General features: G+C 41.2%; 1 protein-coding gene across 10 annotated transcripts in view; it reads left to right on the top strand.

The window, feature by feature from the left end:
- Pde4b (phosphodiesterase 4B) overlaps positions 1-24,469 on the top strand; it is a 553,986-nt gene extending 529,517 nt beyond the window's left edge. For 6 of the 10 annotated variants that reach the window (XM_021159265.3, XM_029475816.2, XM_085839158.1 and 3 more), the window contains 9 exons: positions 7,650-7,743; positions 12,750-12,928; positions 14,308-14,406; positions 14,543-14,707; positions 16,483-16,582; positions 18,408-18,562; positions 18,654-18,776; positions 19,459-19,641; positions 22,177-24,469. In XM_021159265.3, the coding sequence (XP_021014924.1) occupies positions 7,650-7,743; positions 12,750-12,928; positions 14,308-14,406; positions 14,543-14,707; positions 16,483-16,582; positions 18,408-18,562; positions 18,654-18,776; positions 19,459-19,641; positions 22,177-22,542 (1,464 nt within the window). In that variant the 3' untranslated portion in view covers positions 22,543-24,469. Of the gene's footprint in view, positions 1-6,533; positions 7,035-7,649; positions 7,744-12,749; positions 12,929-14,307; positions 14,407-14,542; positions 14,708-16,482; positions 16,583-18,407; positions 18,563-18,653; positions 18,777-19,458; positions 19,642-22,176 lie in introns of those variants that run through there. The other 4 variants (XM_029475819.2, XM_029475820.2, XM_029475821.2 and 1 more) reach the window with 2 other exon arrangements.
- The last annotated feature ends 262 nt before the right edge of the window (positions 24,470-24,731 follow it).

Here is a 24,731-nt window from a genome sequence, read left to right as displayed (position 1 = left end):
CAGAGTTGACCTTGAAACGTGACAGACTGTTGGGCTGTCATAGTCCTGAGAAACGTTAATTCAGAAGAAATGATTCTTAAAGCAGCTTTGAAACCTCCCATGTCTCATGGATCAGGGACTGTAGAAGAAACACTAGCTGAAAACAATATAACTAATGTCAAATACATTATAGACTCTAGGAAAGTTGAGGAGTAATCTCAAAAATAAGTTATGGCAGATTTGCATAGCCACAGAAATAGTAGACATTTTAAGAAAGGGGGATTTACAATAACTAAAGCAATTTTGAAGTCTGAAAGTGGGAATCCATTCTTAAAAGGAAAGGTACAGTTGGGTGTGGCAGTACACACAAGCCTTGAATTTATGAGGTAGAGGCGAGAACTTCCTAGGCAACATTGCAAAACCCTATCTAAAAATCCGGGGTCTTCAGATGTAGTTCAGTGGTCAGATGTCTGCCATGACTCCTATTTATGCACTAAGAATGTTTCGGTGATGCCCCCCTTGTTCTGTGTAGTTGTCTCCAGGGACCTGGAGGTCGCCAACCATTGATTTTGTTTTCCACTAGAGAGGATTCAAGACTGAATGATCCATGCATCTGATTCAATGTTTCTATTTTTTTTAAAAAAATATATTATAAGATGTAGGGTTTCTACCTGAGAAACATTTTTAAAAAGGTTTTTAGTCACCCACTTTCAAATCATATGAAAATCTTGAAACTTTGGGGGGGCATAAAAGAGTAGCAGTACTAAACTTTGATTCCTTAATTCTTTTTTTTTTCACTTGCTGCAATGATTTTGGTCATCTGTTGATTAAGGAGGTTAGCTGGATTTCACTGTTAGATCAGCACTCAAAATATTGCAAAATATCCTTACCGACTAAAAGCAGGAAGGCAGAGCGTAAATGTGCCAAGGGTGGTTAGTATAGTGAGTCGTCTTTCACTTCTCAAAAGACGGAAAGATCTTTATCTAAGATCTAAGATTTGGATATTTTTAATTAGCTAAAAGCTTGCATAGGTTTTCATCCTGAAAACAAATGTATAACTTTGAATCTTCTTGTGAGATATTTGGATATGTAATATCTGAACTATACATATACTTAAAAGAGTTTTATGTTTTAAAAAAAATCTTTATTTTTTAATCCATCAAACCTAGCAATTCTTTGTTGCAGAAGCATAAATATATATAACGCATCATGTAATATAATAAACATTATATAATTTAGAAATAGTATATTGTATAAAATGCCGTGACTGTGTTAGCTCTGAGAAATATTTGCAGTATTTTCTTTTTGTCTATTTAATCATGTCACTGTAGCAATTTGGAAGGAAATGTGGGTCATGAGAAGTTTCTGTAAAGGTTCTTATGGGAATTACAGCAAGGTTAGGAAGGGTCACTTCTCAGCATTCAAATAATGTGTGTCATATTTTCTCTCAAAAAGATTTCAGAAACTGTAAAAAGAAAAATCCTTGGAGAGTGAAGGGACTAAGTATGGAGGAACACCTAAGGATTTGGAGAGCTACATAAAGCCCAGTGTCACTGTGCAAAACAGCTGGATCCTGCACTCCTCCCCTTCCCCTTTCCACCTCTCTGTATGCATGCACTCATGTGTTGTCCCTACTTGGCCTTTCATATGTCACTTGAGCAAACACTCATCATCCGCCTGGTGAATAGAACTGGCTTTGTTCATCAGAAATGACAGCACTTTGTTGCAAAATTGTGATGACAAGATTCACACTTGCTACCTCATATCACTGTGTCCCTGGGCATGTAGGAAGAAAAATGACTCCATCCTCAAGCCATTGCAGAAGAGAGTCTCTCTAGTGTGGCCCTGGAGTGATGAATATTACCTAACCTTGTGCCCCCCCAGGCCAGAATTTACTCCCAGTAGAACCTGTTGGCAGGCACAACACTCCCCCGCTCTCCCCACCCCACCCCCTCCGGACTGTGCTCTCTGGCTCAGCTACTCTGGCAAAGGGGGCCTGGCCATGGGATCCTTCTTCCACTCAGTTATTAATTCACCCAGTGCTATTCCACTTGCCTTTCAAATAAGACAAACATGTCGTTAAAGAAACAGGGCTCAGTGTTTTAAAGGAATGGGAAGCAGCACAGTGCCCGAGCTATTAAGAACAGTGGAAATTGTGAGTTTCACAAAAGGATTTTTAAAGAACTACACTATATCCTTGCTCCAGACTTTCCTCCTGTTTTATTTTAAATTCAGATTAAAAAATAAAAATAAAAAAAAATTAGGGACTTTAAAATTAACCATCTCACTCAACTAAAGAAACAGAGACCCAAGAAGTCAGTTCATTTTATCTGAGGTCACATATTGCTCGTAGTCCTCTCTCACTAACCTGTGTCACCCTGTGTCACTGTCTCTCCCTCTCTGTCACCCTGAGCGTCTCAGACATGATCTCAAGAGGGATTTTCAGCCCCTCTGCTTTCCTGATTCTTGGGAATTCTTATAACATTATGACTAACAAGAGTATAAAATATGAGTCAAAAGTCAGTCCCCAAAAGTCATTGTGACTTTAATGAGTTCGGCAGTTGTTTCAAACTGCAAAAACAGGAAAATCCTACACAATACGGCGCCTGTCTCACAGCTGGGCTCCTACGTAGATGGCCACCCACAGGAGCAATGACTAGGGCTGTCTTCCTCTTTGGCACCTCCCCCCCCTCGCTCCCCCCCCCCTTAAAATTTTCTCTCACTGATTTCACCAGGTTATCATTGAGAAAAAAGTATCTTTTCAATTGAAAACTTTTCAATTAAAAAACTTGTAATGATTTTAATGATATTTTTAATCATATAGAATCACTGCTAGCAAATTCAGATCCGTATAAAAGTAACTTTTTCACAAGCATGATGTTAGTCCTTGTGCCAGCTGCCTTCTGGCTTTTTTTTTTCTTCCTGAGAAACATAATGCTACCAAGAAAAGCCTTCCAGTTCACCCTTCTATGTGAAGTCACAAAGAGCTCAGGGCAGTGCCTGGAGATCTTTGCACAAACCTTAAGCTCATCTTCTGAGAAAGAATAGAGAGAGTGAGGACATGTCCTCGTCACTTTAGAAAGAGTGGCTCAGAAACTGGAAGAAAAATTGAACTTCTCTGACAAAATTTAATTTCAAGTATTTGCTAAGTAGCCTCTCACTATTGAAAGAAGTCTGTGTTAAGTTTTGGGTGCACAGTAAACAACACCATACATTGCCTTACTTATCATTAGTAATACTGGGAACAAAAAAAAAATTAAATTAAAAAAAAAAACACAGATGATTTTTTTTAAAAAGAAAGAATATTCTAGAAAAGTAGTACTCATTCATTTTAAAGTAATAACTCTTCCCTTTCTAGAACCGAAATGTCATTTCTCAGTAGTGCTGGTAGATCAGTGTTGGACAGACCCAGCTCTAGGGAGGTGTGGGGAAGTGTGTGTTCTAAGGGTTCATTCACAAACTTTGTTTGTCTGTGTTGAAAAGGGAATTTGGCCATTTCCTCTGGGGACATTATTTCTAGGTAGACTCTAACAGGGCTTTCTTGTGAGGACAGATTATTAAAGAAAAATAGGATATGTGTACAGGAGACACGGGAACTCATTTATCTTTGAAACAGCCCCTTCCAATTTGTGGATTCTCCACTGCATTTGATGCAGTAAATAAATCCATTCCCTTCCAGCCCAGCAAGTCCTTGGGCCATAGTTTCACTCTGGATCCATTTTACCTTCATATTGAGACAACTAACTGTGTCCACAGGAAGGCTCCAAGTGTCTCAGGCTGTGGAGGTCTGAGTTCCGACTAATATGTGTCTCCTTAGCCAGTGGTTTATTCTTGCACACAGAGGCATCTCCAGTCCCTCTCTGCTTACCTCAGCAGTACAGAAAGAGTTTTATTCTCCGAGAGGAGCTAGTTGCTAGTAAATACTGTGAGAATCTACCACACAATCTTGAGAGGTTGGGGCAGAGAGGTGGGTTAGAAGTCCTATGTCTCAGTCCTGTTTCAGAGAAGAAAGATGGGGTGATGTGCCAAGGCCAGCTCTAAAGACTGATAATTCATGTTGAGGCTTGATTGCTGTGTCGTGGCTACCTATAACTTGCCAGATTCAGATTCTGAAAACCCATCTATCCTGAGTTCCTCAACTGTCCATCAGCTGGCACCTTAACATATCAATTCCAGTCCTTGGCTAGTCCAGGCACCAGGGCTAGCTCTACCTTTACTAATCAGACTTTGTCTTGTTAGAAGGCCACATCTGCCTTTCTTAGTCTTTCAGAGCCCCCAAACAAGTGGGCCCTTCATATTTTTTTTTTAATGAGAGCAATGATTGCCTTAGTCAGTGTGGTGGGGCCCTCCCTTGCTGAGGAAAACCAGTGGTGGTTGCTAAGCAACATTTAGAAGGTCTAGATTGGTTTCTGATCCTGGATGACCTCCATTTGTATACTTCGCCATGTGTATTTTATGGTTACCTTAGGATGACTTTGGAAAACTTTGTTTTTGGTATGCATTGGCCTGCCCTTAGTAATAGGATCCCAGCAGAATTCATTTAGGCGTGGATATAAGGGAGATGGTATTCCTCTGTTTACTTGCATGAGTACACTGACCCCTTCTGTAAAGATACAGAAGGTGTGTAGTTTACTTGGCCCCATGGCTAAAAACCACCATCCTCTACCACACAGACTGATGAACCGCGAATCCCAACAGGTTTCTAAGACAAAGAAAAGTTATATGGAGGACAGAGGGGGAACAAAGTATCTTGCCATATATGATTCATTTTTGGCCTGTTCTCGTCTCCTGAACAGAGCAGCCAACCAAACCACTAAATAGTCCTCCTTCCCCTCTTCAGACTGTTAAATGAGGATTAGTGGATGGATCCTAGTAGGTCTGACTCTTCTTCTACAATGAAAGTTGATTAAAACCCTAAGAGAACTTTTGTTTGCTCTTTTGCTTGCTTTTTCCCCAACTGCTTTGCATGGCCATTTGAGGTGTCCCATTGGTGTTTGTTGAAAACATGACAGAATGGTTTGATTGAGGTAGGACAGTCCTAGTGGACTCCAAAATGTTTGCAAGTATTTCAGAAATATCAAAGAAACCAAAATGCCTGGCTATTATATCTATTATATTTGGCTAAATTTTGTGCAGGGGGTGGGGTGGGGGACTAGATATGAGATCATTAGTCTCTAAGCTTTTATGTAAGATATGTTTACTGCAGTTTAAAGTTTGTTACTTTGCTAAAGGCTAACAGACCAATCAGCACTCATTAAGCTGTCTTTCCTAACTTCCCAGTCTTCAGTAAGTGCTAGTTTTATGGCTTGGAGAGGCCATAGTGACAGGGTTATATCTTAACACATAACTTGGAATTTATGCAATTCACCTGGAGTTAAAAATTGCACTGAGGTTCAACATGTAGTCTACAAAGCAGAAATGATTGACCCAGAGATGTCGGGTTACACTTGAAAACATACACACATACCCAAGCAGGAATACCCAGAAAGACAGTGGTTGTGTCTCTGAGGACAGTGGGAGGTACAGTGAGCCAACAGGCAGAGACTCAGGTTCGGCCTCGTTTCACCTCAAAAGGCATCTCTCTGGGGAAGCAATGGTTTGACCTGAGTCTTAGATGCCTGAAGTGAAGCTATTGTCAGAGGCAGGATGCTCATTTGGAAAGGGACTGCCTCACAGGAAAGAGAGCCAATTACAAGTTCAGGCTGTTGCCATGGTGCTTTGCTGAGCCTTCAACATGCAATACAGGAACTCCGAGGAAGGCTAGGAAATAGGATGTAGGGGAGGTGGGGAGAAATGAAGTCAGCTAGGGCAAGGCATCCCACTGCCTGCACTGTAATGCTGACAAGAAGAGGCTGGCAGGGGAGCCAGGAAAAGAATGCCATTTTCAGCATGTCCTGGGTTGCTGAAATGAAACTAAAATAATTGAACTCTGAGACATTCTAGCATGAATTATAAGACGTAACAGCCGTAAAACATCAAATAAGCATAACGCCAGATAAATCGGTGTTCATGCAGCAAATGCTATCTCAGATTTTCTAGCATACTCCGGACCCTACACGGAAAGGTTATGAATTTAATCCATTTGCAGAATATGATGTAATAAGCATATTAATGAACTTACTGAGTGCAGAAAATTGCACACTGCATATGAAGTACTTTTTGAACCAAATAAATTAATTCCATCCCCATTCAGTCCACCGGGAAAAGACACTAATGCATCCCACCCAGTTGGTGGGCAAATAATGTACCAAAAGCTGGTAGGAAAGAAATTCTCCTACCCTGGAAGCCAAGTCAGAAAACAGCTACAGTTCTAACCTTTCCCAATTAAAAAAAAAAATTAAAAAAAAAGCTCGGCGTCAATTAATCAAATGTACCATCACTTGGAAGCAATTAGATGAGCTGAGTGCTGCTGTGTCAGGCTGCATCCGCAGAGGGCTGTCTGCAGAGGAAGAGAGGGTTAAAGAACACCTAGCTGGAAGGGGGGGGGGGGGGGCGGGGGAGGGTAGGACCTCAGGTTTACTTAAATATTCATGGGGCTTCCTCCATTTTAATCTTCTCCTTTTTAAAAGATGGCTGTTTCCCAGTCAGACAGCTCCGGAGGGGAAAGAGATTCCCTGCTCCCTGGCAGAGTTGGACTAATCTAGGGTGGAAACCCCTCCGGGCACCAGGACTGTTCCTAACTGAAGTGCTTCAAACCGGCCAGCTGAATACATTTGGACAGGCTCTTGCTCCTCCTTCGTACAATTCCGGGTTTCATTACTCTCTTCTGCCTGGAAATAAGCAGGGAGGGAGCGAGCGCATAGGCTTCTTGCAAGGCTGGGGTGTGAATGAAGATGGGCTTGCTCTGGATTAGGAAGTACCACCCATCTGGAAGGCTTTGTCTTTTCTAAGTTTTGGTTCTTTAACCACTGGAACTGCAGAGGTTTCCTGATCCCGGGGGAGACCGCTCTCTTAGAACTGAATTCTTTCAAAGGGATTTGTGGATTGTGGCAAGAAGAGCTTCCAAAATGCCTGAGGCAAACTATTTATTATCTGTTTCTTGGGGTTATATCAAGGTGGGTTAATCTGATTGTGTTCTGTGTCTCTGATAGAATGTGATTGTTTTATGTCCGTCTGTATTTCATGGAGTGGACGGTAATTTGTATATACGGTTAGCCCACAGGTGCTTCTTAAAATGAAATAAGACATGTTTTCTTGCCTTGTATTTTAATGTACTGTAATGTGTCTCAATTCTGGTTCTTCTCAACTCTGTTTTAAAAGAATGCTTTTTGCTCTTCTTTTCATTTTTTTCTTAAACTTTTCACTTAATCTGTTTTCACCGAATACGTTATCACTTCAAACTATATTTTTGGGTTTATTCCCAGTTTTCCTAATTCAAGTGACATTATTTTGGCCTTTATTAAAATTTCTTTTCCTGAGTTTGCCACTTCAAAACCAACCAGAAAACAATTTTAAGAGATTTTAACAACTATTTTGTTTCCTACAGTGACATTGGGATGCTTTCAAATGGAGGGGACATTGTGATTTCTATTGTAGCCCTCATTAACCTGATGAAATTGGCTAATGATACAGTCTCTTGGTTCCTAGAAAGTGAAGCTGGAAGTACAGCAATCCAGCAATCATTTGCTCTTTCCCAGACACTTAATGCATTTTCTTTTCTTTATAAACAGTTCAAAAGGATGCTGAACCGGGAGCTGACACACCTCTCAGAGATGAGCAGATCAGGGAACCAGGTGTCTGAGTACATTTCAAACACGTTCTTAGGTAAGATGGTAACAGGAAAACCCACTGAGCTTCTGCAGGGTGAATTTTTACAGCCTACCAAGGGCATCCCTGTGAATTTGGACTGAGGTTAAATGCAGAAAAAAAAATCCATCCAAAAAAATGAGCTAAAGCCATTCTCTATAGGAAAACAATAAGCAAGAAGATAATATTTCTGAGATGAAAATATCCTCTAAATCTCAGGCTAGGGTGGGCTGCTTGCATTTATATGGTTTCTTATTACTGCCCCGGTGCTGCAGGGACCTCCAGAGCATCTGAAGGTCTGCTACCTTACCCAGCAACACTAGCATCTCTTAAAAACAAACAAACAAACAAACAAACAAACTTCTAGTAACTGGGCTTTAAGACAGAAGGCTTTGCTTTTAGGTGTTTTGTAAGGGTCATGCCACCTCTACATGCAGAGTCCCGGAGAGCATATTCTGGAAATAATGTGACTGTCGCTTTGGTGGATTCTTTCTTAAAGATGAATGCATGTGTGTAGGGGGTAGGGCTGGTGTCTGAGAGGCCTTGTCTTCTCTAAGCTGTACCATTGTCTTCTCATCCTGATGTTTCTCTGCTCTCTGCAGTTATGTGGATGGGACTTAACACAAAGCACTGGCCATAGGTTTGCAGGGGTGGTCCTCAATTACTCCCAGGGTCTTGTTTGACTCTTGGGAATTTCTTAAATTTTCTTAAGGGGAACTTTTGGATCATGAACCTATTCTGCCTGTTTTAATGAGGACGGCAGAATTGGTGTATCTGTACCTCCAAATGCATGGGAAGCCCTGACATTTGGATTCTTCCTGCTTTGAACTATACTCGCTTACGCAGCTCCTTATTTGATTCCCCCAAGGAAGTGACCCATTCTTCCAGCTGAGCATCCCAGCTTTCTTTTTGTCACAGCCCCTTAGTAAATGAGCATTTGCCTTGGTGTCTTATGGAGCGCAGTCTGTCTGCAGGTCTGTTTTAAAAATCTATCTTTTCCTCCAAAGCAGTTAGTTCCTCCTAACAGGATATCAACCGGCTTTCTCAGCAGCCACCCATGCGGTAATGCTCAGCACAGCCTTACTGTGCAGCCCTCGTCTTCCAGCAGATCAGCAAACTGCAGATTAGCAGGCAGAGACCATCCTACCCCGTCTTGCCATGTGTGGGTGTCCTCCAGCACCTGCTGTTCCCAGCTGCAGTTGCAACAATGTTTCCCAGAGAACAAAGGAGAGGAATTTTTACACATAGTCGTGGTCCAGTGGTGGCTGGAATATAAACAAAGAGAAGGCATAATCACAGTCCTTTTCTTCTCTTGGCTTTCCCCATTATCTCTGAACACAGGACTCTTCCTCACACTGTCTCAGATACATACCTCAGTTCATGAAACATGCAATTATTTTTCCTAAGCTGGGAACTGTTTTCAGGACACTTGATACTGACAACAGGCATGAAATCAGCACTAACTTCCCTCAGTGTTAGTATTAGAAAGGTGGTGTGTGTATAGACGTGTGTATATGCCCTTGAATGTGTACATGGCTAGGTGGGCAAAGAGGAAGGTTCTTAAACACAGGGAAAAAAAAAGATGCAGACACACAAGAGGTATCAAGTGCTTCATTTGAAATATGGGAACCTGGGGAGAGATGCAGCTCTTCAGCTCCTTCAACTGTGACATTCTGTGAGTCTGTCACGGGCACAGTTACTCAGCAGCTTCCCCGAGACACACTTGACCCCCCTGTAATACGCATCAGCCTTACAATTTGTATAGACAATCAGAGCTTGCTTCTGAACTACAAATGCAGAGCAGGGGACTCTTAACCCTGTCTTGGGGGAGAGGGGCTGTCCCTGGAGGACCTTGAGGCCTCCTCATAAACTATCATATCTGTAGTGGACTTTAAGGGCCTCATGACACAATTTCCTCATTATACAGGAAACAGAACTGAAGTTGTGAAGAATGAAGGAATGACCAATCTAAAGTCACTTGACTAATATTTTTTTCTGAGCCAGAACTCTTAACTCTTAAGGCTTTTAGAAATAAATACCAGATACCATCCTTTATTGAAATTCATGAAAGCATAAGGAATAGAATCCCCTCTAAGGGTGTGATGTGGATACTATTTTGGAATTTTTTTTTTTTTGGTAGAAATCAGGATGGTTGGAAATACAAAGGAAGGGTTAATAATTTCTTGGTATATAAAAGGCTTTGTTCTGAAAATAACAATCATTGCAGAACACCTGGGAGAAGACAATATCTCAGCAAGAGTGGGAGAGTGTTAAAACCTGCCCGAGAGAAAGAAAGGGTATCTTCTAACCCAGTCGTCTGTGAAACTTGTGGGTTTTCCCATCTGAAAGGACAATGTTTAGGTAGGATACAGAAAACCAGGCAATAAACTATGGGCCAGCCAAGGCACTTGCTGATGCTATTATATGATAGTGGATTTCATGCTGCTGGGAAAAGTGGACTTTGGAGTACCTAGTCTCAGGAGAAGTAAAAAGGCTGTAGGAGCAGACCACAAATATAAAACAAGCTTTTAACCTGTTATATTGAAAGCTAGTCGGTATTTTTACGGGTAAAGAAATTTTTCTTTTTAAATGTACTCAGCATCCAACCTCGAAAGCTAGAATGTTGAAGGTTTGAGGGATAGAGACTTAGAATTGTCATGCTCACAGGATCTAGCAAGCAAAACCCTTCAAATTGTACCACTAACAGTGTTTGATTAAGACCAGTTCTCATATGTGCTATTTTGATTGTTTACATGCTTGCTTTGAAGTAGCCCACGGTGTCTTCACTATTATTCTGACAACTAGAAATGCTAATCTACTGAGGGTTTTTTTTTTGAGTCTGTGATTCAGGTTGTTTTCATAGGAATCTGGCTAATTGCTTACCAGAGGAAATTCCAAGTCGGGGAAGCCTTGCTTCCAGTGATTGCTCAGGGGAACACCCATGAATGTCACTGATCCCACGGTGTATAATGCTCTTCTTCATTGCCGTGTTCCAGGCACAACAGTTGTTGTGCTCAGTTACTGACTGGAGCAGGGAACCTTTAATTAACCCAAACCAGAAAAGCTGCTGGTCCCACCAGAGATGCTTAAATCTGCAGAGGCACTGGGGAATCCAACAACGTTTTATACCAAATGTGAAGATCGGTAGTTGGGGAAAGCACAGGCTTTCATTCTAGCAGAAAGTGGTAGTTATTAGCCATGGAGTGACAGAAAAAAAAGGGAGCTTCAAAAGTAAAATAACATATACTTTCCACACCAGAGACTGGAAAAAGATTTTTCACAGGAACCCTAAGGCCTGGGCTCTGGGCTATTAAATTGCTATGTACAAAGTAATTGCAGAATAAATATCTGTTAACTAGGTCATCCTTTGAGTTTGGGCAAATTGCTGACTTCATCTGAGAAATGAGTGTGGGATTGTTATTTGTTCCCAAATCTAGTTCCGATCATCCAGACAGCAAGGGGAATTTAGATAGATAGATAGATAGATAGCAGATAGATTTGGGTGTGGCCTATACATTTGTGGATTGTTTTAATTTTCTCAGTGCCATTTGACATCAAATACTTTCAAAACCTCTAAATTAATTGAAGTGACTAAAATTCTCTAATCAAAAGTTATAGACTTGTGAGCTAGCTCCTCAAGGCCTTTCAGGGGTACTGGTTCCCCCAACAGCCAGGTGGTAGGCTGAGCATGAATCTGGCCCTATCTTGCTGTGCTTGCTTTGCTTTGACAGAATGTCTCCAGGGCTTGTGAGCAGGCAGATGTCCCCCCAGGAGGACACATGGGTATGCCATCATCTGCAGGAGTCTGAAAGCAAGTCAGCCCTGTCCCAGCATGTCACCTGGACGCATGCCATTCTCAAATGGGGAGGCTGCTGCTGTACTGATTTTCACTGTGACAAGCAAAGATAAATGTGCACACTTCTGAGAGCCACATTAACTATTTCAGCTATGGGTATCATTTAGTCTGAGGAAGGATTGGGTCAGCAATGGAACCAATCACTACCTTTGTGCCCCTACAGGTGTCCCTGTAGCAAGACATCACAAGCACTCAGAATTCCCTGCAAAGGGAAATAGTTTTTGATAGTTAATAGGTAATAGTGATATACAGGAGAGATTTTACATGCATCTAGATATTCATTTATATTAATACTAGCTCTGTTTTTACCTTGTAAATTTAAAAGAAAACTAACTGAGATTATCAATAGTTAATAACAATAAACATATTAGGAACTAAAGTGCCTATTATGAATAAGAGGCCTTATTATTTATTAGAAAATTAATAGGCACAAAACATGAAGAAAATCAAATTATAACCTTCCCCAAAACCTCAAATGATAATGAACCAAAGCTTTAAAAGAATTATTTGAAGGTTATGAAACCATTTATTTTTCTAACATATATATTCTTATTTAAACTGAGCCTAATTAAATTCATATGCATTTTTACATAAAAAGGAATAAAAATATAATAAAATGGGCTTTTGTTAAATGGGGCCTGTCTTACAATGAATTTTTTGGTGCTATTTGTTTTAAGCTGAGTCTCATGTATCCTAGGCTAGCCTCAAATTCATTATGTAAGTCTGTGAACCCTTGTTCTCCTGCCTCTGCCTCCCCAGTACAGGACCACAAACCCATGCCACTGTGTCCACTAATGAACATTTTATGCACAAAAATATGTCACTCACTTTAACGAAAACTTTCTATATAAATATTGGTACTCCATGTTGAAACTGTGATTGTAATTCTGGTTACACTGAACATAGAGGAAGATGGGGTTTGGGTCTGACCTGTGCCACTTCTTACTTATGTTACTTGCTCCTCTGGGTCTCAGTTTACTTTGGCCATGGAACAACTCATGTGTCTCCCACCTGCTTCACAGGCCCATCTGCAGGTCAAGTAAGGCTATGCTACAAGGGTTCTTTACGAAATTTCAAGCCCATTACAAAGGGTTCAAGTTGTTCTGAAGGCTATTGCATGCACACTGGCACATATGTGCTGAAGAGCATGTTCACTGTTCTGTTGCAGACAAGCAGAACGATGTGGAAATCCCATCTCCCACGCAGAAGGACAGGGAGAAGAAGAAGAAGCAGCAGCTCATGACCCAGATAAGTGGAGTGAAGAAACTGATGCACAGCTCAAGCCTGAACAACACAAGCATCTCACGCTTCGGAGTCAACACGGAGAATGAGGATCATCTAGCCAAGGTGAGTATGAGCTGGGCACATGTGTGTGTAGCTCTCCACTACATACTCACACACACACACATTCACACACACATGCACACACACACATGCACACACACACACATGCACATACACGCACAGACTCTCATACATGCACACACACACTCACACATATGCATACACTCATACACAGGGACACCCAGGGACACACACACACACACAGAGGAGCACACATGGACACACACACACACCATTCAAGATTTATAAAAGAAGAGGGATCACATATTCTTTGTCATTGAGTTTTATGATGCAGAGGCTGAAGTAGCCTCTCAGTTAACTGCTGGAGCACCTATCCAAGGTCCTTCTATACAAAAAGACTGTTCCTTTGTCCTGAATATAGGCTCAGTCTCAGTAACGAAGAGTTCTTTGTGGACAGAACATCCTGCTGGGGAGGATGCAGAGAAAGCTGGCAGGCTGGGCTGTATTAGCCCAGAGGACAAAGAGGGAAGGTATTCTGGGCACCAGGGAGAAAGTCTGCCCTGGTAGGCAGAGCTAGGGATAACATGAAGAGCCTGTGACAATGCTGACCACTAAAGCCCAAACCCAGTAGTGGAGGAAGGGACTGGAAACGTTCATTACTCCTGTAGGAGGCTGCACAGACACTGGCTGCTAAGTTTCTTGCAGCCTAGTCAAAGGATGAAGTGAGCTTCCCTGGAGGAAATCTTCTTCCATGAGGTATTCTGAAAACTGCCATCAGAGAAAAGTTGATTAAACATTGAGCCAAGCCTCTGGCCAGTTATTCAAATTGAAATAAGTTACTCCCCTCAGCAGATAATTTTTGGAATAAAACCACAGCAAATGTCTAAATGATGTTTTTTCCATGTCTGTGGGTGGTCCATAAACTCTAAGCTATTACCCATACCAGGCAGTCTTCATAACCTATTACTACTGAGTTAGGATTGAGTTCTACTCACTCCTCTGGCAGCTGAGTCCCCTTGATTTGACTTCAGGGACAATGAGCAAAGGCTGGAGAGTTTCCCCCAGCAGCTATTGCTGACATAGCCAGGGAGAGACAGGGAAAAGGACCAGAAGCCTGTGTACATTTGACTGCCTTTGAAAGTAGCATCAGGTGAAGATGAGGTGTTGTCAAGTATAGGTCAGCAACTCAAGCTATAAACGCAAACATACTTGGGTGTTTCTTAACAATGTGTAGAAACTTGTAGTTATCATGAAGAGGATATACAGCCAGCCCACCATTCTCAGATTCTTATACAAACAGAACTCTAAACAAATGCATGAAAGACTTGGGAGCTAATGTCTCCCAAATAAAATCTTATAAAATATTTTACACCATTAAAAAAAAAAACTTATTCTTAAATGTCTCTCATTTTGATTTGCAGGAGCTGGAAGACCTGAACAAATGGGGCCTTAACATCTTCAATGTGGCTGGGTACTCACATAATCGGCCCCTTACATGCATCATGTATGCCATATTCCAGGTGAGACAGATGGAGCAAACACCGATTATCTTGGAACAGAGCTCTTTATATTTTATACTCCATGTTACTTTTATGACAGCCTTTTCTCTGGTTTGGACATCCACTTATTCATACCTGAATCCATTTTCCTACATAGGAAAGAGACCTTCTGAAGACGTTTAAAATCTCATCTGACACCTTTGTAACCTACATGATGACTTTAGAAGACCATTACCATTCTGATGTGGCGTATCACAACAGCCTGCATGCTGCTGACGTGGCCCAGTCAACTCATGTTCTCCTTTCTACGCCGGCACTGGATGTGAGTAGTTACGGTCTGTTTTGCATACCCACCCATCCTAGTTTTTAAAAAGTATCATAAATGCGCAATACCTTTATAGAAATGATGCTCTTGAATGACCCTGGGTACTTGAACTACTTCTTTGGTAGCTATGGCATTCAGCAATTTGAGTGGCTTTAGGAAAATAGATAACACTTGTGCTTTCCTCATTTTCCAGTACCAGTGTAATGTTCCTTTTTTCATCTTTGCCATCTGAAAGTTATTTAATTATGAGACAATGAATTAGACCCATGATTTATTTTCATCATATTCCTAGTAAGGGATACACTGTATCTCAAGGCATCTTCTTTACTATCTGTCATACAGTACATATATACTGTACGGAATCATCTGAATTGCCCAATATGTACTCATTCCAGGTCCTGAGGAGAATATAATGTATATGTTACATGCAATCTTCTGTATAGTCTCTATTAGGGATAAACATCTATAGACTTATTTTCCTAGGAATTCAAAGTAGTAACTGAAAATCAAAAGCAGACAGAAGTTAAGAAAAACTGCTCTCTAAAACCTCTGTGGAGATGGCTATGACTCTTTCCCTTGTAATTCAAACTTTCTCATGAGCTACCATAATTAGTAATATGCCCAGCCATGCCACCTCTGGGCAGATGGCAATAGTGAGTAACTAGGTACATCCAAAATGTACTGTCTGCTGCCAGAAAAGACTGGCCATGCCTTATCCAGCCACCTTGGCAGACCCAGTTTGGGAGTTAGAGAAAGACTAAACTGATTGCTTGACATTCTTATAATCTGAGACAAGCCATCTAAGACGACTTGCTAATGTGAGATGGAGGTAAGGGTATTTAACCCCCCAATGGAAAAAAATCAGTATTTACATTCATGAAGTCAGGTAGCACTATTCACCTAGTGTTATACATCACTATTGTTTGGCTCTAAATTGGCTGAGTGTTACAGACTTAGAAAAGGGAGTGTAGAATGCTTGATATGTCATAGTGTTGCTCTTTCGGGGAAGAGATAGAAAGACAGTTAATATTTGAATGAACAGAAGAGTTATATCTTCAAAGAGGCTCAAGAACCAGCAGCATTGTGTGCCTAACAAGAACAAGATTGAAATCACTGTACCTGGGGAAGGAAGAGGACAGAGAGGGAGGTCTTCATGACAGTGTGAACATGCGGAGCAGTATGACATTAGGTTTTGTTTGTTAGAAATGTTATCAACTGTAGCCTACAATAAACATGCAGTGGGCATGCAGGTAAATTACTAAATATATGACAGCCTGTAACCTCACTATAAAATAAACATTGGCAAACATTTTATCATTTATCTCCCAAGGCTAGAGTTTAGCCTATTCCACCCCTAGTTACTTAGCCTGCCTGGGTATGAAGGTTACTGTCTGCCATGTTCCCCAAGCAGTATGCCTTGCTTCTTTGACTGGCACAGGCTGCAGTCCATAAGCATCATTTATGGACTGCCATAAATCCAAGCCACCAACTACAGTCATCCACACGCACCATCAACATTGTGCGAATGACTTACCCAACCCTCCGCCCATGGACTCAATATGAGATGAGCTCTGGCCGTCATCCTTCTCACATCAGAGAGTTTATGTTGATACACAGAGACTTGTGCTTAATTCAGTCAACATCCTGAGCTCTCATAAAATTCAGCAGTGCCTCTCCCAACTCGAGTAAAATGTGGTACTTGAACGAGATGAAACTGAAGAGTGAGACAGGCGCGTTGGATGCAGAGTTAATGGGCTCCTTTGAACCCACAGGCTGTCTTCACAGACCTGGAAATCCTGGCTGCCATTTTTGCAGCTGCCATCCATGATGTCGATCATCCTGGAGTCTCCAATCAGTTTCTCATCAATACAAGTGAGTTCACCACTGCACAGTTAATCCGGATTACTCTGTGATTCACTGCAGCCTTTTCCTCCTAATGTTTTCATTATGGGTAATAACAAGGGCAATAATGAGGTAATCCTTCCATTCCATGGAAATCGCTCAGGCTTTTCCTGGATACTGTGTCCAGCTTGTCAACACAGTGTGTTGAGGTGCATGGGGAACTTGGAGCGGGACAGAGGCAAGCCATAAAAACAGAGCTCCAAAGTTTGGAAAAATACAATATGGAAAGAAAGAGTAAAAGATTTGGAGTGGCCTGGCAAGATAAGAGAAAGCTTGGGTATGTGAGAGTGACTCTCAGTCTTTTGTGTAGCTAACAGATATAACATAGCAAACCATAAGTGTCCCTCTATCCAGGATGATAGGCAGAGATACTAGGCCTGAGCATTCCAGCCTAGAAGGAATATTCCTCAAGGAACACTGGGAATAGGCCCCGAGAGTTCAAGAGGAAATGTCATTAAACGTCTACACATTTTCTTCCAACTGCCTGGCTTTGACTGCAGACAGTGGAGAAGCAAGGGAAGGACCTAGTTTGACCAGCCTCAGGATCTGAAGCTATCCCAGGGCTTTATCATACTCAAACCATTTGATTTTCATGCTATTCAGAATTCATTCATTGTCTCAGTTAATGCTCCATTTCTACGTACAGTTTCTTTTGATAATATTGGTTATCTCATTATGATCATGATTGACATCTAGTGCTGGCAGTTTTCTAAAAGTACTATCTGAGCTTCCTGCTAGAAGAGGCCTTCTGTTGTTTTTCCTTGTCTTTATCTTCAAAATATCTGCATATACTAAGCTTGGGGAACACTGGTTTTCTTCTTTCAATTTTAATATCTTGTTCTTGTCTTTTAAAAACATCAACAACATAAACTTTGGGTGACCTGCCTCTTTGTATGGGTTAGTTTCATTAATTTAACATGCTGATAGTTTGTTTCTCAAGGGAAATATAGCTACTTACAGTACTGAGAAATATAAAGCACATTTGTAAATCAGTGCCCTTGGCTAGAAGGTTAACAGAACAAGGGAGTTTAAATTACTTCAGAGAAAGCAATGACCTTTGAGAAAGAGAGAGAGAGAGAGAGAGAGAGAGAGAGAGCTAGAGAGAGAGAGAGAGTGTATGCACTATTGTATAGTAGGCACATTCTACATCAGTTGGTTGTTATTCTTAGTTAAGATTAAACATGTCTTAATGAGTTTGATGACCATACACTTGGGTACAAAGCTGTGTCAGACAAAATATAGATAAAGCAGAGGGAAGTTATAGTTTGGGTGCCTAGCCATTGCAGTTTCTAGTATAGAAACCTAAAAAAGGGAAAATCTAATATCAACATTGTTTTAAAAAATATTCATGCTCAATTGTCATATTTATAGAAACCTCCAAAAGCTACATTATTGAGTTAGTTGAAGATCTAAACTCACAATTGTCAGAGGTTGGGGAGTGTATATGAAAGTGAGCATGTTTTAAATTCTTAATACATTTGATAACGCATCTGTGTTTTCATTTCATTCTTTTTCAAAACACAGAATTTACAAAGACTTAAAGGAAATTGTAAGCTGAGATGAAAATACAGTTTATCAAATGTTAAATTCTTCATCTCATATGAAAGAGAAAATTCATATTGTAATATCTCCAGGAATCATTTTTTGCTCTGCTTCTCTAGTATGTAATGACCTATGGATGATGACTCTTGAAATAATTTAAAATAAACTATATCAAATTTCACATTGAAGCGATGCCAGTGTTTACATTATACAGTTTTATTACATTTTTATGATCATCATTTTTCTTTATTAGATTCTGAACTTGCTTTGATGTATAATGATGAATCTGTGCTGGAAAACCATCACCTTGCTGTGGGATTCAAATTGCTACAAGAGGAACACTGCGACATCTTTCAGAATCTTACCAAGAAGCAACGCCAGACACTCAGGAAAATGGTGATTGACATGGTAAGATGCCAGCCTGCATCCCTTGCCTACATTTGCCATTTTCTCGTATAGACTGACTTGATTGAGAGTTTTAATTCTGTCTTTGCTCAAGGTGTTGGCAACTGATATGTCCAAACACATGAGCCTCCTGGCAGACCTTAAAACAATGGTAGAAACCAAGAAGGTGACAAGCTCCGGTGTTCTCCTCCTGGACAACTATACTGACCGGATACAGGTATCTGATGTCTAACACAAAGCCACACTAAACAAAAGCAAGCAGTATTTAGAAAACAAAAATAGAAATTTGGTTAACTGCATGACCTAGGTTACTACTTAACCTTTGGGCATATCTTTAAAACAAGTTAAGAAAATAAAGTTTATCATTTTATTTATGGGGTAAATACTGTATTCATTGAATTGTTTAGTTCTAAAATTGAGTTGCAGTGTCTATTTATAATAAGGTATATGTGAATATTGGTCCTCAAAGCTCACATTTGAACACAAACCCCACCAACTGCAACTTTGTTAGATCTGATTTTGCTAAACAAATTGCCATCGACTGTTCTTTTTCCACACATGGAAAAATCTAGAAGTAACTACTTTGGGTTATTCTTTGCATTCTTTCCAAACTAAGGAAAGAAATGTTAACAGAATTTGACACCTAATACTCCCTCCAGTTTTTAAACTCAAAACCTGTCAATCTAGGAAAATATACACACTTCCCTTTTGAGGCTCTCTAGTGGTAAATAACCAACTCTGGCCAGCACCATTGAAATACTGCTCTTTTGATGGTAGAATTGTAACTATATTCAACTAAAATGTTCTTGGTATGAAGTGTCCTGAGATGAGAGGGATAAGATGTTCTGGTGGCATTGATGCTTAGTTTTATGGGATTTTCCAAAACTTGACCATTTCAGGTTCTTCGCAACATGGTACACTGTGCAGACCTGAGCAACCCCACCAAGTCCTTGGAATTGTATCGGCAATGGACCGATCGTATCATGGAGGAGTTTTTCCAACAGGGAGACAAAGAACGGGAGAGGGGAATGGAGATTAGCCCAATGTGTGATAAACACACAGCTTCTGTGGAAAAATCCCAGGTATCTACACTGAGACTTTTTTCAATGTTTTTATGAGCTCTACCAATTGTTCCCTTCTTTAAGCCAGTGTGTGTGTGTGTGTGTGTGTGTGTGTGTGTGTGTGTGTGTTGTGAAATGATAAAACATGATTGGATGATACATTTAATTCCATCATATGTATCATTCCTTTGCTTTCTCCACGAATGGTCTCTCAAGTGAGGTGTTAAGCAAAGTTTCCAGTTATCTAAGACCTCATCAGATTTGGTGGACACATGAGCACCTGTACTCTCCATCCCCCTGCCTAGATTTCTCCTCATCCCTTCTCCATCCAGGAGCTCAACTCCTTATCGGTGCTCCCCACACATCTGTTTCAATCCTTAATCAAGCATGATGTCACCATTTCAGATGAGAAAAAGACCCACCATTGCAATGTGGCCAAAGTATCTTCCCAGTGTAAGGGAAGGCAAGCAAACAAACACACAAATACATAAACAGCTGTCCTCTTGGTTCAGTTTGCCAACTTCTTAGTGACCCAGTTGTCCTTTCTGTCATGTAGACAGGTCTCCCCAAGTGTCCTGATGTCTTCATCCACACTGCTGTTTAATTCATGGGCTCTGCTGAACATCCTATGCTTGATCTGGAAAGAAAGCGTCTTACTAGAAGTTCTAAGTATTTGGGGTTTTTTCTCATCCCACTTCCTAGGGAATAAACAACTAGCAACGATCTTCCATGAAAGGTTGAAGTGTTTCTTACTAAAAGCAAAGCAAGTGGAGAAATTAAATGACTGCGATGTGTTATGTCACGCATGTTTGTCTGTTGCTGTGGGCTTCTTTCTAGTCCCTGGAAAGCACTTTGAAAATGGTCTCTAAAATCCTGCAAACTGTATATAAAGAGATAAGCAAAAAAAAAAATGAGTGGGTGGGAACAAAGTCATATCTGAATCATCCAGCCAAATTCCTGTAACTAGGGCAGCTCACAGCTGCCCTGACTTTAGTATGAGTCTTGCTCATTAAGTTGGAAAAGAATCATTAAAAGTTATAATATGTGCATGCATGGGCACATCCCCCCCCCACACACACAAACACACTCATATAGACACATAACCATGTACATACAGGCACATGGACATGCACATATGGGGTGAGGTAGGATAGACTCTCACATATGACCAAAGTTCTTGTATATATAATCTGGATATATTAAATCACTGATAGAGAAAGGTTTCCAGCAGAGCGAAAAGATAAAACATAATGTCCCGAAAGACCCTAGCTCATCCCTCATCCCCCTTTGGTTCCAACACAGCATCTCTCCCTCCGGCCCCACCCAACCTTGACAGGGGAATTCCATTCCCTCATTCACTGCTGCCTATTCTCTTCACCTGCCCCAGTCCCCAAGGTTTCCTGTTTGTCTGACAGGGAGGAGGTCAGTTTAAGGCCGCTTAGCTAGCTCCTGCAGGATGCATAGCCCCTGTGTAAACCACAGCAGAGTCACAGCCTTGATTTATGCTCTTGCACACAAGCAAAAGGAAATGCTAAGTTGTTTTTCTTTTCCTTCTTTCTCCTGATAGAAAAGACTGCATGCACTATGAATCCTAAACAATAGCAGCAGTCATCACACTGGGAAGATTAGTTTGCTTAGGTTTTGAATCGTTTTTAGGTATTTTATTATTATTTTGAATAGCCCTCTACAAGGCAAAGACTTGAGAAGTTCCAGAATGGTGGAGGGCCAGCTCCTGTCATCTTGGCACGGTGACGTATTTCATAGTTTATCAGGGAGAGAATATTGAATCAGAACACTTCAGACTTGGGGCTTCCTTCAGAGAATGACTCACAGAATCCAAGTAGTGACAAAGTTATTCCCAGTTACACCCAGACCCTGCTGGCAACTGTGAAAGGAAAGACGGTTGCAGTGAGATGGACACAGGCTTTGGAGCCAGACGAGGCAGAGACTAAGGCCCAAGTCTACCACTTCCAAGCTAACCTCTGTACCATGTTTGGTCTCCACAATTCTCGGTTTCTTCCTTTGTAAACAGCAGACTTTAGTATGAGTCTTGCTCATTAAGTTGGAAAAGAATCATTGAAAGTCATAATATGTGCATGCATGGGCACATTCCCCCCCACACACACACACAAACACACACATATAGACACATAACCATGTACATACACGCACATGGACATGCACATATGGGGTGAGGTAGGATAGACTCTCACATATGACCAAAGTTCTTGTATATATAATTTGGATATATTAAATGACTGGCCATATACCAGAATACTGATAGAGAAAGGTTTCCAGCAGAGCGAAAAGATAAAACATAATGTCCCGAAAGACCCTAGCTCATCCCCCACCCCTCTCATCCAACAGCAGGATTGAGAGGTGTTTGCACATATTGTATACATTCCAGGGCCTACCATATAGCAAGCAATTAAATAAACAAATCTCTTACTATTGGTCCCCTTGGATCTCCTTCTCTCTTTAGATAGAAACCAAGACAGGGCGCCTGGTTTTCAAGAGCCTATGCAGTAACAGATATGTGGTCCTCCTTTTCTCCAGGTTGGCTTCATTGACTACATTGTCCATCCACTGTGGGAGACCTGGGCAGACCTGGTTCAACCGGATGCTCAAGATATTCTGGATACACTAGAGGATAACAGGAACTGGTACCAGAGTATGATACCCCAGAGCCCTTCCCCACCACTGGATGAGAGGAGCAGGGACTGCCAAGGACTTATGGAGAAGTTTCAGTTCGAACTGACCCTTGAGGAAGAGGATTCTGAGGGACCAGAAAAGGAGGGAGAAGGCCACAGCTATTTCAGCAGCACAAAGACGCTTTGTGTGATCGATCCAGAGAACAGGGATTCTCTGGAAGAGACTGACCTAGACATTGCAACAGAAGACAAGTGTCCGATCGACACATAAATCTCTCTCCCTCTGTGTGGAGATGAACATTCCACCCTTGACGAGCATGCCCGCTGAGTGGTAGGGTCAACCTACCATGGCCAAGGCCTGCACAGGACAAAGGCCACCTGGCCTTTCCAGTTACTTGAGTTTGGAGCCAGAATGCCAAGCCGTGAAGTAAATAGCAGTTCCATGCTGCCTTGCCTTGCCTGCAAGCTTGGCGGAGACCCACAGCTGTATGTGGTAGTAGAGGCCAGTTCCCATCAAAGCTAAATGGCTTGAAAACAGAGGACACAAAGCTGAGAGATTGCTCTGCACTAGGTGTTGGGAAGCTGTCCTGCCAGGTGACTGAACTCACTAACAACTTCATCTATAAATCTCACCACCCAACCCGTTGTCTGCCAACCTGTGTGCCTTTTTTGTAAAATGTTTTCGTGTCTTTGAAATGCCTGTTGAATATCTAGAGTTTAGTACCAACTTCTACAAACTTTTTTGAGTCTTTCTGGAAAAAAAAAGAAAAAGAAAAAGAAAGAAAGCAGTTTCCCTTCTTTCTTGGGCAATATCTCTGGCTTTCCTCCAGTTAACTTTTGCAAATAGACAGGACAGATGCAGTTTTAACCACAGGCTACTTCCTTCTCTTTGTCCAATCTGACTCTGTAGTGGCCCCTGCAACTTAGCTGTTTGCCTGCTTTGAGCACTGTTTTTCCCTGGCAAGTCTCTCTGCTTTGCTTTAAACTCATGCTCAACACACCAGGAGGTCTGTGGAAAAGCTGATATTTCCCATCAGTCTATGGAGTGCTCAGTCACACAAGGCCGCGTGTATGGCTGCATCCAGCCCCCAGGCCACTGTGAGCTACACAGCACCTGTTATCCCTCTTCTCCCCAACTCCCTCCCTCAAGCATACTGTTTTCAATTTAATGCTGCTGTCTTTGTCTTGTACTGTCCCCCCCACCCCCCCGCACTAACACTTCCCTCTCTTCCTGTTTATAACCATGTATTTATTACATAATGTACATATTGTAATGTTTTGTAAGTTATTAATTTATATATCTAACATTGCCTGCCAATGGTGGTGTTAAATTTGTGTAGAAAACTCTGCCTAAGAGTTCCAACCTTTTCTTGTAATGTTTTGTATTGTGTATTATATATCCCAGACATTGCTTAAGAGAAACATGGAGCCCCATCAGCAGTTAAGGACAGGAATGGTCGTTGTTCCAAGGGTCTGCCCTTTCCTTGTCTGAGTCCCTAGTTCTGCCCAACCCTTTGATGAGCTGGTTTTGCAAACAGGATTATCATATTCGATACTAAATGGTTTATACTGAAGTTTTATTTTGTATAGTTTGGTAGGGGTTAGGAGCACTGGGATGTCGGTTTTTTTCACCCATGTTCTATCCAAGTCTCTGGATGCATGAGTTGAGTTTTTCACTGGGCTCTGCTCTAATTGTGGCTTTCGTTTTTTAAAAAAATAAACAACACTACATTTGATCACCGATGATACTGAGTATCCCCAAACTACTGACTTGGAAGAGCTAGGCTCCATACTGCTCACGAGCAGCGGAGCCATGTTCAAATTCATCAAAGGCAACAAGAAGACAATGTGAATTTTTATCGTAGAATGTGAACTGATGTCGTAAATGACGCAATGTGAAGCTTCTGATAACACTTGTCAGGCCTCTTCCTGGTGTCAGTTTCAGTTTGTAAAAATACGTGTCATGCTTCAGTTCAGCATTGTGACAATAGTTAAAGAAAATGGCACAAAATGTGCATGACCAATGGGTTCGTACGTCTGTAACACTGCATTGTTCCAGGTGGACGTTATATTGTTTTCAAAAGTTTCTCACAATGTATGTTATAATATTATTACTATTATATATTGTGCTCAAATGCATTCTTAAGAGACTTTTATATGAGCTGAATAAACAAAAGCATGAATAAATTAGATTGTAGCCCCATTCATTTCATGGTCAACTCTAATATATTAAAGCAGGATTGTTTTTCTTCTTCTTCTTCTTCTTCTTCTTCTTCTTCTTCTTCTTCTTCTTCTTCTTCTTCTTCTTCTTCTTCTTCCTCTTCCTCCTCCTCCTCTTCCTCTTCCTCTTCCTCTTCCTCTTCCTCTTTACCATCCTTCACAAAAAAGCAAGCCACTTTGCTCATCCAAATCACAACTGAAGTTTCGTATTCTCTGTGTCCAAAAAGTCCCATGGCTCAG

This window comes from Mus caroli, unplaced genomic scaffold (genome assembly GCF_978045245.1).
Source record: "Mus caroli unplaced genomic scaffold, Mus_caroli_1 scaffold_6, whole genome shotgun sequence".
NCBI classification, from domain to species: Eukaryota; Metazoa; Chordata; class Mammalia; order Rodentia; family Muridae; genus Mus; species Mus caroli.
This window is presented reverse-complemented; position numbering and strand designations above follow the sequence as displayed.